We start from the raw sequence: 15,153 nt of genomic DNA on the forward strand, positions 1-15,153 counted from the left end.
AAAAAGCAGCTTTGACGTTACCTTCACGATCCCCTTGATGTAACCGTGACGTTCAGCGAAGTCGATGTGTCGGAGTTTAGCAGCACCTTTCCTGTGCTTGACGTGGGCTTTGAACACGGAGCCCGCACCTTTTCTCTGTCCCCTGATCACACGACCCATCGTGTCCTGAAACCAGCAGAGAGTCACTCACCAGCTGGACAGCTAGCAGGCCTTGCGATCAATGCTAACGGCTAATGACGGACTTCAACACACACTTACAAACACACACACACACACGTTGGTAACGTGGTTAAGCAGCCGCGTCCTGCTTCAAGCAGTCAAGACTTTAACCCCATTTTTCTGGACCAACTTTACCCCCATTTTATAAACTAATTCATTTAACTTTGGAGCAAACCGTTTGTGCTTCACACAGCAAGCTAACCACTGTGACGTCATGTGTGCTAATCAACCGGGTCGTCGTGAGATAGTAACCGCGTCGCGTGCTGTCCGTGCACTGTTAAATTAATTAAGATGTCCTGCTTGTTCGGTTTAAACATGATTAAAAAACAAAAACGTCCCGCTGGTAGCGGCTACCGGCCATTTAGCCGCTAAACAGTTACTGCACCGTGTTCCCATCGAGCCACTCAGAAACACAAATAAATGCTTCAGAAAAGGTCCGCCAACAAAATACTCAGTAAAACATATTCGTAACGGTTTAGCGGATATTTAACGGTGTTGTATTACAGTGGATGAACTAAGGAAACCCTGATTTAGAGCAGATTTTGTGAAGGGAATCGGACTGAAGATGTCATACCTAAACTCCGTTGACGGAAAGAGGAAGTGTAAGGGAGGCGCGCAGGTTTTCTTCCGGATAACTCACCACGGTGCATGCTGGGAGTTGGAGGCAGACCAACACATCCGTGTAGGAAAGCGCGCTCATAATTTTTTTAACAAACTAATTTCAAAAATATTTCTAAGGTTTACCAGGTGCAGGTTTTTTATTTGAGCTTGACCCTGTAGATTATAAGACCAGAACAGAACTGCGGTCTGTCAGAACAATAGATTTAAACATTTATTTTGGACATCTCTTTTTTTTGCATACAAACGATTTATTTCTGACATGATTGATGTTATTGATTGATGTTATTATAGTCAGATTTGTTGGTTGCACCAATAAATGAAATAGTAAGGCCTCCTTTCTTTCCTGTTCATAATGGATTTAGAATATTTGTTCTTTTATAGTAGTTATAGAAATGTATAGTAGTTAACCTATATATTTCTACACATCATTGTATATAAATCCAACTTATATTTTATATTTATTTTTATCAAGCTCATATTTTTTTAATGTATCTATTATCTATCTTTAACTTTAAAAGTATGATCATACAGTGTAAAATGTCTGCGTACCTTTGAATGCACAACCTCCAAACTAACATAATTATATTATAATAGCATATTAAAATGTATGTTTAAGTCGTAATGTTCTAAAAAAAACAAAAAACAAAGGTGTCACACGATAATAGGCTTGAAGATTCTATCTCTTTCTTTAAAAAAGTCATCGTATGGATTGTATGCTATACAACATGAAGTCCACACCTTCAGGAATCAGGAATCAGGAATCAGGAAACATTTATTAGCCAAAATATGTCAAACATACAAGGAATTTGTCTTGGCGGTTAGTGCGCGACAGTAGACAGACAAGACAACAGTGCACAAGTAATAAAATAAAGTGGAATGAAATGCTAATGCAATGGGTTAGTAGAATAAGGCTAAGGCTATGGGTTAGTATAAAACAAGGGAATAAAGTTAAAAAAATTTAAATATTAAAAAGTTAAAAAGAAAAATATTAAGCATAAAGTGCACTAACAAACAAGTAACAGACAAGAGACAAAGTGACAAGTGACAAAGTGATGAATTGCAGTTAAAGTGGCATGTGCAGTAGGGGGAACTCATTACTTACTTGACCTGTTACATAAATATCTCACTCTACAGTGAACATTTGCACACACCGTGGTCATTGTTTATGCACACCGCTTTCTCTTGAACATGTTACAGCTCTTTTCATTTTAAACAGTTATATTCCACACTTATCTACACTTTTATTGTGAACTCTTTACATCTGAGATGCTTGGTGAATTACCATAAGACGCCACAAGATGGCAGTAATGCAACACTAAAGGTACCAAAGAGCTCCGCGCTGACAGGGGAGGATGTGTTCAAACCAGAAAGCCCATCCAGCCTACGTACTCCCTTGGAATACTTCCTAAAATATTTGGTGTAGTACCTTTGTATAATATTTTGTATGCATATTAGTGCATCTGTGAAGAGTGGCGAGTACATTTCAATTGAAGATGATGTATTTTTTCCTCCAGCGGTCTGTCCGAGACATTTCCCTCTTTTATCATCTGTGATGTTTAATGAGTTCTGCAGACTTCTGGGTGTTTCCTCTCACCATAGAAGAAGAAAAGGTGTCGAGCAACAGATGGTTCTCCTCCTGAGATGAGAGGGTCCCACAGGAGGAACAACACTGCTGTGATTAATGAGCGCGCACACACACACACACACGCACACACAGGCCTGACACTGCAGGTGATAAATATGTGGTTCAGTTATTATGATGCTGTATTGTTATATGCGGTCCCTCTAGTACAAGATGCAAACTGCACACACGCTCAGACACACGGTTTTTGTCCTGCACTTTAGCCTTTATTTTATTCTATTTTTTACACGGCTCTGCAGGTTTGTATTACTGTAACGACACATATATCAGTCTTACAGAGATGCTCCAATTACTCAGAAACTGTCGATATTTGATAAATGACTTAATCTGAATTATTACCACTTGTTGTAATCGACCTGGCTTTTTTATTAATTTGTTGTTTCATTCTATTGTAAAAGTGGTAATTCCATCTGAAATATATATCAAGGGACTCCTTAGTTTCCATAAAATCTGTCAAATCTCCCAAAGAGTGAGTTAAAAGAGAAACAGAAACGTCAAATAGCAGTTACGCAAACAATAAAGCTGTCCACAACAATTGGTTTCCAGGTTGCGTTGATGTGGAGCAAAGGAGCCTCCACATGATGCGGTTACGCCATGTTGTGTCCACTGTGGTGCATCACGCAGGCAGGTTGTACCTTTACGGCTTCCATAACAAAACAAAGTGCTGGCTGCTCTGTTGACATGTGAGCCGCCGGCCAGAGAGATGCGTTCTCTGGATGAAGACACTTATACTTCTTAAATGATTATTGAAGCCTCTCATTCAGCTAAAACAGGTACCGTCACTGCTGTTACTGCAGATACAACAAGACTGGGATGTGAGGAGTGGTACTCGTGCATCACCAGTCCTCATGTAGTGACCTTTGACCTGTGATTGCAGCTTCTGTTCCTTTCAGGAATCTTTCTGTTGTGGTTTTCACATTTTCAATTAGTTTCAATGGACCGTTTTCAGCTGCATGCAGTAAAGTTTCAAGGTGTTTTTTTTTACCTCAGATCCTATAACACGCCTCGCTCGTTCCCTCCTCTTCAACTCCAACCAGCTGAGAAAACGAGTAGAGACCTTCCGTGAGAATTAGTCACGGTGCTCCGATGAGGACAAACTGAGTAATGTGAATGATTACGTGAGTTATCACTCGATTCGTCCTCAGCTGTGCATGCCTGTTATGCTTAGTTTTTTGCTTCAGATAACACTTCTTATTCGGTCTCTTCGCTGTCATGGCGCCAATGAAACCGGTTTGAAAAGGGCCTCTCTGTAAACCGGCAGCCGGCACCACACATGCAAACAGTCACAGTTAGCAATTAAGTAGTAGGAGAAAGAAGAAGTTTTAAATGTTTATTTAACGTTCGTAAAATACATCATGAAATACTTCAATTCATGGCAGAACAATAGCTTTTTTATTTGGACGATTGTATCCACGCTTGAGAAATCAATCGAATTGGTGACAGACGATCTTGCCGACCTTCATAAACTTCTGTTTGTCACAGAGCTCATTTGCGGCAATAAACCCAAATCCAATGAAAACATGTCATTGGACTTTAGTTCAGAGAACCAGGGCGACACTGACCTCCTGGTTGGCCTAATAAAATACGGCACCCTCGAAACTCTCTACCGATCTCTAGAAGTGAGTCAGTCCCCATAAACCTCCATCTTAAAAAGTCCAGAGAAAAGAATCACGACATTTAAAAAAAGGATATTTTAGGCTAAAACATTTACTTAATCCAACGAGCTGCCCGGTTCTGTACAAGACGGTTGTAGGAGATAGAACATATGTTTTTGGCATTTGCTGGTCTGCTCATCTTCATCTGTGTCTGCAGATCATTGTACGTTATATGTAACTAGAAAATGCATTTCCTGCTGAAAATGCGTTGGAATGCAAAAAGCTGAAAGCTGAAATGAACTTTTTAAAATAGCTGAAAATACAGAAAGTTGAAGGGAATTTGAATACATTTGCTGAAATTATAGATATTAGAAAAGCTGAAATGAATTTGAAATTGCTGAAAATACAGAAATGGGAGAAGCTGAAAGGAATTTCAATAGATTTGCTGAAAAAGCAGAAATGAAAACAGCTGAAATAAATTTGAAATATTGCAAAAAAATACAGAAATGAATATTGAAAAATTGCTGTTGATAGAGGCATAATAGCTGAAATTATTTTAAAGAACTGCTGAAAATACAGGAAGTGGGGAAGCTGAATTTCAATAGATTTTCTAAAAACAGAAGTTGCAGGAGCTTAAATTTGTTTAAAATTGTTTGTAGTAATATTAGTAGTAGTATTAGTTATAATTGTGGTATTAGTAGTACTAGCAGTAATAGTAGGTTTAGTATCAATAGCAGTAGAAACAGCTGTAATACTATTAGCCATAGTCGTATTTGTAATAACATTAGTAGTAGTTGTAGTATTAATAGCAGTAGAAATACTAGTAGTATGGTAGTAGAAGTATCAGTTGTAGTACTAGAAGTACGAGTAATATTCGTAGTGGGAGACAGAATGTTTGTTATTCAAACTAAGAAGTTTTTAATTAATAGGCCTCATCACAAACATTACAGTAAAAATTCCCTCCATGTGGCTTTTATTTTGAAATTATTGGATTGGGTGGGTTGGGGGGGTGTAGATAGAGGGAGGGAGGGTGAGAGGGTGAGGAAGGGAGGGGTGGTGAGGAAGAGATAGAGGGAGAGAGAGAGGAGGAGAAATAGACAGACATACTGACTGACTGAGTGATTAACAGTAAGAAGAGGTCAGGGTGGAGGGGGGAGGGGGGGCGAGTGTCTTTATCATATTGGTCTGTTGACAGAAAGCATAGCTGCGTCATGTGACTCCACTAATCAGGTCATTGGAGCAGCTGTGAGTCACACACAGAGATACTGCAGCGTGTTTACGAGTAACCACGGCAACGGCGCACCTATTGCATTGGGTGGGGTGGGGGGGTGTAGATAGAGGGAGGGAGGGTGAGAGGGTGAGGAAGGGAATGGTGGTGAGGAAGAGAGGGAGAGGGGAGGAGAATTAGACAGACTGACTGACTGAGAGTGATTAACAGTAAGTAGAGGTCAGGGTGGAGGGGGGAGGGGGGCTAGTGTCTTTATCATATTGGTCTGTTGACAGAAAGCATAGCTGCGTCATGTGACTCCACTAATCAGGTCATAGGAGCGAGCAGCTGTGAGCCACAGACAGATCCTGCAGCGTGTGAGTGCTCGTAACCACGACAACGACGCACCTGTGCGGCTGCAAAAGTGCAGACACAGGACAGCGAGTTACACAGAATCCACACCTCAAACAAATGAGAACCAGCGCAAAACTATAACAGCTATCTAAAAAATACGGCGTTTGTATGAGACCCAAGACTCTACCGAACGCGTGGATGTGTTTTTATGTCTGTCCGGTAATAAATACGGCTCCTATGGCCGTTGACAAAACGTGTACCTTGTGGATTTTTGTGAGAAATATGTCGGCAGATTTGTATTGGAGCCTATGGGGCTTTTGGCAGAGGTTGTGTCACTCAAACACTCCTTGCGCCAAAACTAAAGAACTCTGGGATTCCATGAACACATTAATCCAATCAGCACAACCATACCCTCATTAATCTGAAGAAATGAAGCCTCTAGAGTGTATACTTTGGCTGCAAGGACAGAAGTTCCATATTTTTTTTACCAGATTCCTGCGATGCCCCACACTCTAGCCTGCGAGGCCCCGCCTCTAGCAGACGCAATACACACTCATGTAAAAGTCAGAAACGGAGCGAAGAACTAGTGAAACATAATCAGTGATTATGAAAAAAGTACAATAGATATCAAGAAGCAGTTTTTTTCATAAAATAGTTAAGACTTGTGTGAACATTTGAAAGTTGAAATGGTGTCTGTAGCTGAAAGATTTGCGAAGCTGAAAAATCTGAAAGTTGAAGAAGTTTAGGAGGATTTGAAAGCAAACTCCATTTGAAAACCATGTTAAAATATTAATGATTATTGATTTATATAAATTCAAGCATAAGAGGTAGAAAGCTGAAAAGTCATAGCCCTCAAGCCAGAAAGGAGCTGAACATTTTAATATTTGAACGGTTTTAATAGCTGAAAGTGTGAAGGAGTTGAAAGGTGCCGCGGAAGAAATAGAAGATGAAGAATAAAGATTCGAAGAACAATACTTGGAATGCATCGTTAATGCATTCCAACAACAAGTCATCTGCTCCATCTGCTGAGGGACGGGAACAAAGGGGAACATAAACTGCAGCCACACCGAGACTCAAGTGTAAACTGTAAGACTTCAGAAAAGAAGGAGCGTCTTTGATGACCTTTAACCCCTGACCTCCCAGTGGTGGAACAACCCTTGAACTCTGCAAGAAGGAAACTGCAGAGCTGCAGATGTGACAACAGAGCCCCATTCTGCTGTCCAGCAACCTAACGCTGCACGGCGTGTTCGTGTGTGTGTTAGTCTCCTCATCATTAATAGAGTTTGCTTTGTCACATCTGGGACAAAACAGAACAATAGAGCTGAAACACCAACAACACACACAGACATTTCTGTATATTTTACTGTTTCTGTTGCAGGAAAAAGAAAAGTTCCTGTTTCCTGCTTCTCTCAGATGGAACCAGATTATGAGTTTCTGCTCCTGGGAAGATTATTAATGACAAAAGTAGGACAAATGTAAGTATGTCATTTGAGATCATGCAGATTTATGTACATACACATATTTTAAATATTCCACAGAGCGAGAAGGTTTAGAAAGTATTCTGCTGACCACCCTAAAAGATTTTGAGATTAAATGTGAGAAAAAACTGCATTCAGATCTTAGACTTGAAGACAAGACCATTTATGTTTTAAACCCTGCAGAAAGATTCAGAATAAAGCGAAATACAGTCTAGTAGGCAACAATTGAAGATTGAAAGAATGAAGATCCTTTACTTAAGATTCATGCAGCAGTGGTGAAATAAGAACTCTGGACTTTTACTGTAAAAAAAAGCAATACACCAGTGCAGAAATACTGTGTTCCAAGTGAAAATATGTGTAGCATTTAAGGGTAAATATTGGTAGAAACTGAATATTATGTAAGTAGGTTTATTTTCAGGTGATTATGTATCACCTGAAAATAATATTAATAACTTTTTTTTGTGGACTTATATTAAGAGCAGGTCAAAGCACTTAACTGGGCTCCACAGTAGCCTGGAATGGACAAACCAAACACTGACGCTAGAAAATAATTGTCATTGAACTACACTGAAAGTCTATAGGACTGATCGGGGTTTATTGCCAGAAACTGAATCAATTTCATGCTTTCTTTAGTGTATGACGAATCGAAACTAGGATTTATTGTGTTTTCTTTACCTTAGAATGAGCCGTTGTACCTGCATAGGTAAGGACACGTTGTGTTCCCACGTTACCTCACGGCCACCGTAGTTTACCGACGTGTTCGGAAAGGAGGAGTGAATGGAAGGGTCTCCCACCGCCTGCAATCTACAACCTTACCGCAAGATGCCCCCAAACCCTCCAGCACCAACGACCCTTGAGTCATCCTCTATACCAGGGGTCTCAAACTCCGGCCCGCGGGCCACATCTGGCCCGACTTTGGCATACCCCCCCGTTGACCGTAAGTGGGCTGCATCTGGCCCGCACCTGAAGTGAGTTTGAGACCCTCCTCGATACAATAGAATTCTTTCCAAAGGGAATGCTGGCATGTGGTGTGCAGCTGCATCATTCCTATTGACACTTTGTCTTAAACTGTTCATGCCGTGTTTCTTCATGTCCACATACCCAGTGACATATAAATGCATGCTTACACCTCTGCAGAGATTAATGATAATTTGTGGCCTGTGACTCAGTTTAAGGAAACCTACCTGACATCCGGAGCTCTGACTGAGGTTTCCTTTTCATTCCTTGATGTGACGTGAATGCAGAGTTCAGACAGAGGACACAAACACACATTGAGAGAGACGCTCTTCTTGTTGAAGCTGACCTGTCCTTCAAGGGAGGCCTGTGATTGGACCAACCGTTTTCATATGGGTCCATCGGAGACGGATCACGTCTGATCAGGTGTGTGAATTTAGCATGACTGCATCTGAAGAGGATGATAACCTGAAATTATTTGAGAAATCGTATATATAACCTTGTTTAAGGCACTTTAAAGACACATGTCAAAGCACAAAGCATACATGTAAGGAAAATAATGAAATATTCAATATTAATGGGAGTAGGGAGCCATAAAAAAGTTGTTAAAGTTATTTTAAGGGCAAACCTATTAAAAACCTTTTAGAATAACTCAAATCTCCACAGCTGATTTAAGCACAAATGTTTCTCCTGAAGACCCAAGAGACAAATATGCACTTCTGGCAGAACTAGTTCCACTAAATCAGCTGAGAGATGAAGTCACGAGAGATCAAAGACAAAAAACAGACAAAGAGTCAGATGTGAAATATGAATCAGGATGTACACTGTGTGTTTGTGTATGAATACCAAGTCTAATTAACGTATAAATTTGTCCTTCCTGTCCACAGTTCTCATGGTGACCGTGGGACGGGGACTGGGGGGTTGTTTGGTTGTATGGACACAAATACACAAACACACACACACACACACACACAGACGGACACACTGCACATTCTCCCAGTGGGTTTATTAATTAAAAGACCCTTCTTGTTGCCCTGGATTGTTTTATTGTGTAATATGTAGAAGGTGCGTTCAGGATTACGTGTCCAGAGTTTGACCGGTTAGATGTTACCTCCCCGTTTCAAATACTGATCATTGGCGCTTTTATAACTTTGTGCTTACTCAGCTGGACTCCGTTTAAATGACGCCAACAGAAGACCTGTGACTAAGAATTCTCGTGTGTGTTTTGTGTACTTCAGTGTATGTCAGCATTATACAATGGGAACCAAGAGGTCAATATGGGCCCAAATTGGCCCTTGATGTCAGCTGCCCAGTAGCTCTAACACACTGTCTCTCGCTCTTTTTCTAGGTCTCTCGCCTCCGGTCAGAGCAGATGTTTTGCTCTAGAGGCATTGTGGGTCTACGTTACTGCGGCAATGCCTCCAGTTGCGCCAGCTGCTCTTCATGTCAACATCGCTACTGGCGACCACGATGAAAACAACATCATGGTCTCTGAAACGGTCCGGAGTAAAGCCGTCATTTGCATAAACGCAGGATATTGTATGTGTGTGTGCTGCACTTCATCACAAACCAAAATGTCTCTTTGTCTCCTCCACACTCTGCTGCTTCTACACACCAAAGACGTTTTTGTTCGGCAAAAAAAGCAGCTGCATTATTGGCAGTTTCCCTCGGGTGGCGTTGAGCGGACAGGAAGTGACCACGCGGCTGCACGAGTCTCTGATTGGCTGGAGGTCCTTGCTACGGCTCTCCGCTCACAGGATGTCCCATTCCTGCCGTTCTGTCTCGCTTCCTGTTTATTTATTTTAAACAGGAAAATAAACCTCTGCAAACTGAAATGGGGTTTGATTCAAACCCCCCCACACACACACGCACGCACTCATGCTCACACACACACACACACACACACACACACACACACACACACACACACTCATGCTCACACACACAGACATCTGTCCGCACAGGAAAACATTCAGCAAACATCATATTACAATATTTGAGTTGATCAGCTACGATCTGTGACAATGCACCTAAAATGATTTGTTTGCATTGCGTTCGTTGTGGTTCAATAGTGGTGAAGTCTTTTAAATAATTATTTTACGGTCGAGATTAAATGAAAAATGCCTTTTAACCCCGTTAGATCACATTTCCTGTCATACTCTACACCAAAATAATACTATAGAAAAACGGACTAGAAAAATCTATTTCCTCATGTTTTTATAAAATACTTTTACAATATGTGAGACCTTCGTAGGTCAGCTAGTACCAACCAGTTTCAACCAGTTTCAACCCCATCCGTCAATCAATAGGCAACAAGAGAGGTGTGTGTGGAGTCGCGGCAATACAAAGGATTTTATTGTATTGTCTTTGTATTTGCTGTACAAATAATAGACAGCAGTGTGAGAAGAATGTGATGCATGTCAAAAAGATTCCCATAGGTATCCTTCCTGAAACGCCTGGACCTCAATCATCTGTGGACGACAGACGACAAGTACCGACCATATTTAACAAAACATCTAATACAGCGATTCCCAAAGTGTGGGCACGAAGGTACTGCAGGTGGGCCGCAAGAGGTCATTTACAATAAATACATAAAATGTTTTTAATTTTCAATTTTGAAACGTTTGAAATTAATATTAAAATATTTATGATTTAAATTACGTGTTATTGTTTTATCTGACCTATTTTTGATCCCCATCCGTTGCGTCTAAGACCTGGTCGTAACATTAGGGTTGCAAATTTCTGTATTTTACTTAAAACGATTGATAATTGATATGATCCGGTTCTTAGTTTAAGTATTATTTGAACAATTATAGCGGCACGTTAGTTATGTAAAACATGAATTGATGAAGCACAAACAATTTAAACGAAGAGATCAATAAAACAATAAGGCTCTCGCTCGAAACGGCTGCTCTTGTCCGCCTGACGTTATTCAACCAAAGGCGCCGCCAAACAAAACAAAGTAAAATGCGGCACCCTCTTGTATTAAAGTAAATATATATGTGAGCTGCGGAGAAAATGGTACACAAAACATACATTGTCGGTTAATACATTTTTAATCGGTTAAATTCTCATGTGGTCATTTAATCATCTCTAGTTTATGTTTTGATCAGAGTTGTGATTAAAGGTTTGGGTGGGCCGCAAAAGTATTTCAGATTTCAAATTGGGCCGCGGCTTTCTGGAGTTTGGGAACCGCTGATCTAATACATCCATTTTTAGATTCTGAGGACTTCCAGTGGGCGGGACTTTCCTCAGCAAGACTCCTTTCAAAGAGGAAAGATGGAGAAACAGTCAGTGGCTGCAGAAGAGATATTGAGCAACGCAGGGAGCTTGAGCAATGTGTGTGTGTGTGTGTGTGTGTGTCTCCAGGATGTTATCTTTCTCTCGGACAGGGGGTGAAGGACCCACACTCTTATTTCGACAGAAGGTCAGTGTCCAGGGCTTTTATTTTGACGTTCTTTTAGACAGAAGAGGCCTTGACAGAGGTGAACTTCCTGGGGCAACAGGAAGAGGGAGGCAGGATGAGCCAACATTTGTTGCTGGGGGCAACGCATGCAAAAACCTCCCAAAAAAAGCCCAATCCACACTAACAGCCCCAGTTAAAAAAAAAGCAGTTGCTAGGGTCACCAAAGCGGTTACAGCCAAAACCAGCTGTGAGGAAGCGGCCAGTGGAAGTGGTCATTGTGGTGACCTTTGACCTTTCTAACACCTAGATTTTTTGCAAGGATTGACAGATTAACAGCTCGTCATTCACAGAGGGAAGTGGATGTGAAAGTCAGTTGAGATCTGACATCTTTACTGTGGGCTGACGTCAGTGCTGTTAACAAAGACCCTTTTAAAGTCTACAGGATGCTAAGTTAGGCGGTCCTACTCCTAGTCAATCTATCAAATGCATGAAGATCATTTTGATCTTTACAACAGCCTAATCGCTAAACCTAGCATTTGGTAATGAAACACTAATCACAAAGTACAGCTGATGGGAATGTCATTAGTTTTCTATTTATTTGGTGATAAACAAATCTATCAGGACACAATACAGTTTGACACGTAAACGTCTGGAACAAGCGTCATGGGAATCCACGAGAAGGTCCTCTGGAAAGCAGGAATGTGGACAGTTTAGTCAGCCTGGTCAGTGGAGCCTCTGGACCAACGCGTTCTCACTGTCACCGCCATTCGGAGGCCATTCCAGCGTGTGAGCTGCATCCAGGCAAACGGGAGAAAGAGGACATCTTTCTGTTGTTGACATACAGCCTTCAGTCTTCAGTCATGGGTTGAACGTCCTGCAGGCATGTGGGGTCACACAACAGGAAGTCATGACACCAGCAAAACAATGTGACTTATGCTGCCTGATGACCTCTCACATGAATCGCACACTCGTTACCGAGCATCATTACGGGTTTTTTAACTGCTTGTCGTCCTGCTAACGGGCATCGGACAAGCGACGGCGTATTTTTTTTTTTTTTTTTTGGGAGGCGTGGCAGGATTTTTCAAGCTTCACAGCACAAATGAACACACATCAGTTTAAAGTGAGCTGGGCAGGAAGCCCGGACCGGACCATCGCGTCACCCACCAGGGACACGCCGCTGATGTCACTTCCTCAGCTCAGTTTTCATGATGAACGCCACGTGTCAAAGCGTAACGAGACACACTTTAGAGGACCGGGGTAATACAAAGCGCCCTGTCAGGGGAAAGAGGCGCGGCTATCTGCAGCTAATGAATCATCAACTGATGGAAACCATTCAGAGAGCTGTGGGAGACAAGCCAGCTGCTAATGTGTGTGTGTGTGTGTGTGTGTGTGTGTGTGTGTGTGGGGGGGGGGGGGTTTCGCTGTTAAGGACAGTCTCTGTGTTCATGCTGACACACTCGTTTTCCATACCAAATACGGTTTGGGGATCAATGGATAAAACAGGCTCCCCGTAGATGAAGGATTCCTCTGAGTTGACAAAGTGAAGGTCAAATTAGTCTTGATTGTTATTTCATAGTTTTTCCCAGTGTGTCATTTCACACACGTTCACACCCGGCTCTCCACCTCACACCAACCCCCCAAAACGACCTGCTGCGTAACGATGCTGACCGTGCAAAATGATCTCACTTTAATTAACTCCCTGTACTGCTCAGTGTAACCACACTGCTAAAGATGTCGATCAAAGCGTGATGCTCTGAAACAGCATATGCAAAGTTCTGCGTAAGAAGGCAAAGGACCCTTTAAATGGGAACAAAAAGACTTCTAATCAGATGGAAGGAAGCAAGGCAGGAAGAATGATTAAATGATTGTGTGTGTGAGGTTTTTGGGTGCTAACCAAACACTAAGATTCCTTAAATTAAACTACACAGTACGTTGATTGTCAATATGTAGAACACAAGTGGTTGTTTTTTTTTTCTCTTCACAATACAGCATGAATTACAGTATGTGTATACATGTGAGTACAGAGGACGACAACAAAACTACCTTTGGACTACAGATACTGTTCCCTCCATAGTAATTACTCTATTAACTAATTAACTAATCAGTGGAAAGGCTTTTTAATTGATACTATTTTCATTTCTGCCTTGTTTAATACACACTGGCTCTTTATGGATTCCTCATTGATACCTGATTCAGACGATCACATTACAATGTTAGTTCCAGGTCTTCTGTTCAGATAATAATAAACATTGTTCTGGTTCCTAATAGTTTTTGGCTTCTCTCTCATGAACTCATGCTGACACACACACACACACACACACACACACACACACACACACACACACACACACACACACACACACACACACACACACACACACAGGAGCTTCATTAGAGATGATGTTAGTGTGAACTGGTTGTAGCTTCCTCCCTCTAATACACCCACACAGCAACCACAGGAGGTCACAGATATCAGGCAAACAGCTGGATCCAACACAAACACACACCAACCAGCGCACACACACACACACACACACACGCACGCAGATCCATGGACTTGTGTGTTGGGGTGTGTGTGTGTGTGTGTGTGTGTGTGTGTGTGTGTGTGTGTGTGTGTGCGCATGGACTTGTAGTTGTCCGAGATAAGCATGTCATGGCCACAGAGAGATAAAATTAATGATCAAGCCTCCCTCCGCACCCACACACACACACACACACGCACACACACGCACGCACGCACGCACGCACGCACACGCTGTCTGGTACTGCCATCATTTTGTCTCTCGCCCGTCAGCTTGTTAATAGACTTTCAGTTTCCCCCCAGGGGGGATTTTAGCTGCAGATCATCAACGTAATGAAATGGTGAAGGCTCGTTAGCTTAATGAGGCTGCAGGTTAACAGAAAAAAAAGTCCTCAGTGGTCCAGCTGAATAGTGTGATGCAGCAGAAGATTTCACACCACGAATAAAAAAATGAACTCTCATTAACCGACTGTTCAAGGCGATTTAACAAGAGAATCTCCAGCATATCGGTCATGTGAGAGTGATCCAATTAAGACTTTTCCAACTAAGAATTGGAATTTTTCCAAATTAAGACTCATTCACAAAACGGGAAAATGCACATCTGGAACAATAAGGAACACAATGCCAATGGCCAAAGTTGAATTGGCATCGTGATAATTGCCTTATAATCGCTTCACTCTGGTAACCTGACGAGGTCTGTGGATATCAACTCTTTCGTGTGTCACAGGGCCTTGATCGGATCGGACGGAGCAGGTATTCACAGTGTGTTCTCAATCCCGGGGGATTCAAACACCAACGCTTTCTCACGACCTTCAAGCGTAAAAAACGCTTTTTACCCAGTGAGATTCACCCGGCTTTTAAGTACCTCCAACGTCGATCCTTCCACTTTGTTATTGGACGCTCACAGAAAATGCTTCGGGAGTAATCTTCAACTAGAAGATTTGGAGATATGTTGTATCGGACAAACGCTGTGGGAATCAGTTTAGAATCCAAGCAGCTTTCAAACTCTGCTGCTCTGAGTCGGCACGTGGAACAAGGCACCGCCCACGGAAGACAAGACGCCGTGACCTTGACATGTTCGTACCGTAGCGTGGGTCATCCGGCATGTGTAAAGGGAAGAGACGCACTCCTCTGCTCATGTGCTGGTGTGAAAATA

At 41.9% G+C, this 15,153-nt stretch overlaps 1 protein-coding gene across 3 annotated transcripts in view; it reads right to left on the bottom strand.

Annotated features, from left to right (window-relative positions):
- The window catches only part of rpl8 (ribosomal protein L8), a 45,601-nt gene that overhangs the window by 2,355 nt on the left and 28,093 nt on the right, over nucleotides 1–15,153 (bottom strand). The window contains exons 1-2 of one of the 3 annotated variants that reach the window (XM_040202507.2): nucleotides 794–902; nucleotides 22–165 (exon numbers count right to left, since the gene is read on the bottom strand). In XM_040202507.2, coding sequence (XP_040058441.1) covers nucleotides 22–159 — 138 coding nt within the window. In that variant the 5' untranslated portion in view covers nucleotides 160–165; nucleotides 794–902. Of the gene's footprint in view, nucleotides 1–21; nucleotides 166–262; nucleotides 903–15,153 lie in introns of those variants that run through there. The other 2 variants (XM_078090827.1, XM_078090826.1) reach the window with 2 other exon arrangements.

Source organism: Gasterosteus aculeatus, chromosome 16, assembly GCF_964276395.1.
Source record: "Gasterosteus aculeatus chromosome 16, fGasAcu3.hap1.1, whole genome shotgun sequence".
NCBI classification, from domain to species: Eukaryota; Metazoa; Chordata; class Actinopteri; order Perciformes; family Gasterosteidae; genus Gasterosteus; species Gasterosteus aculeatus.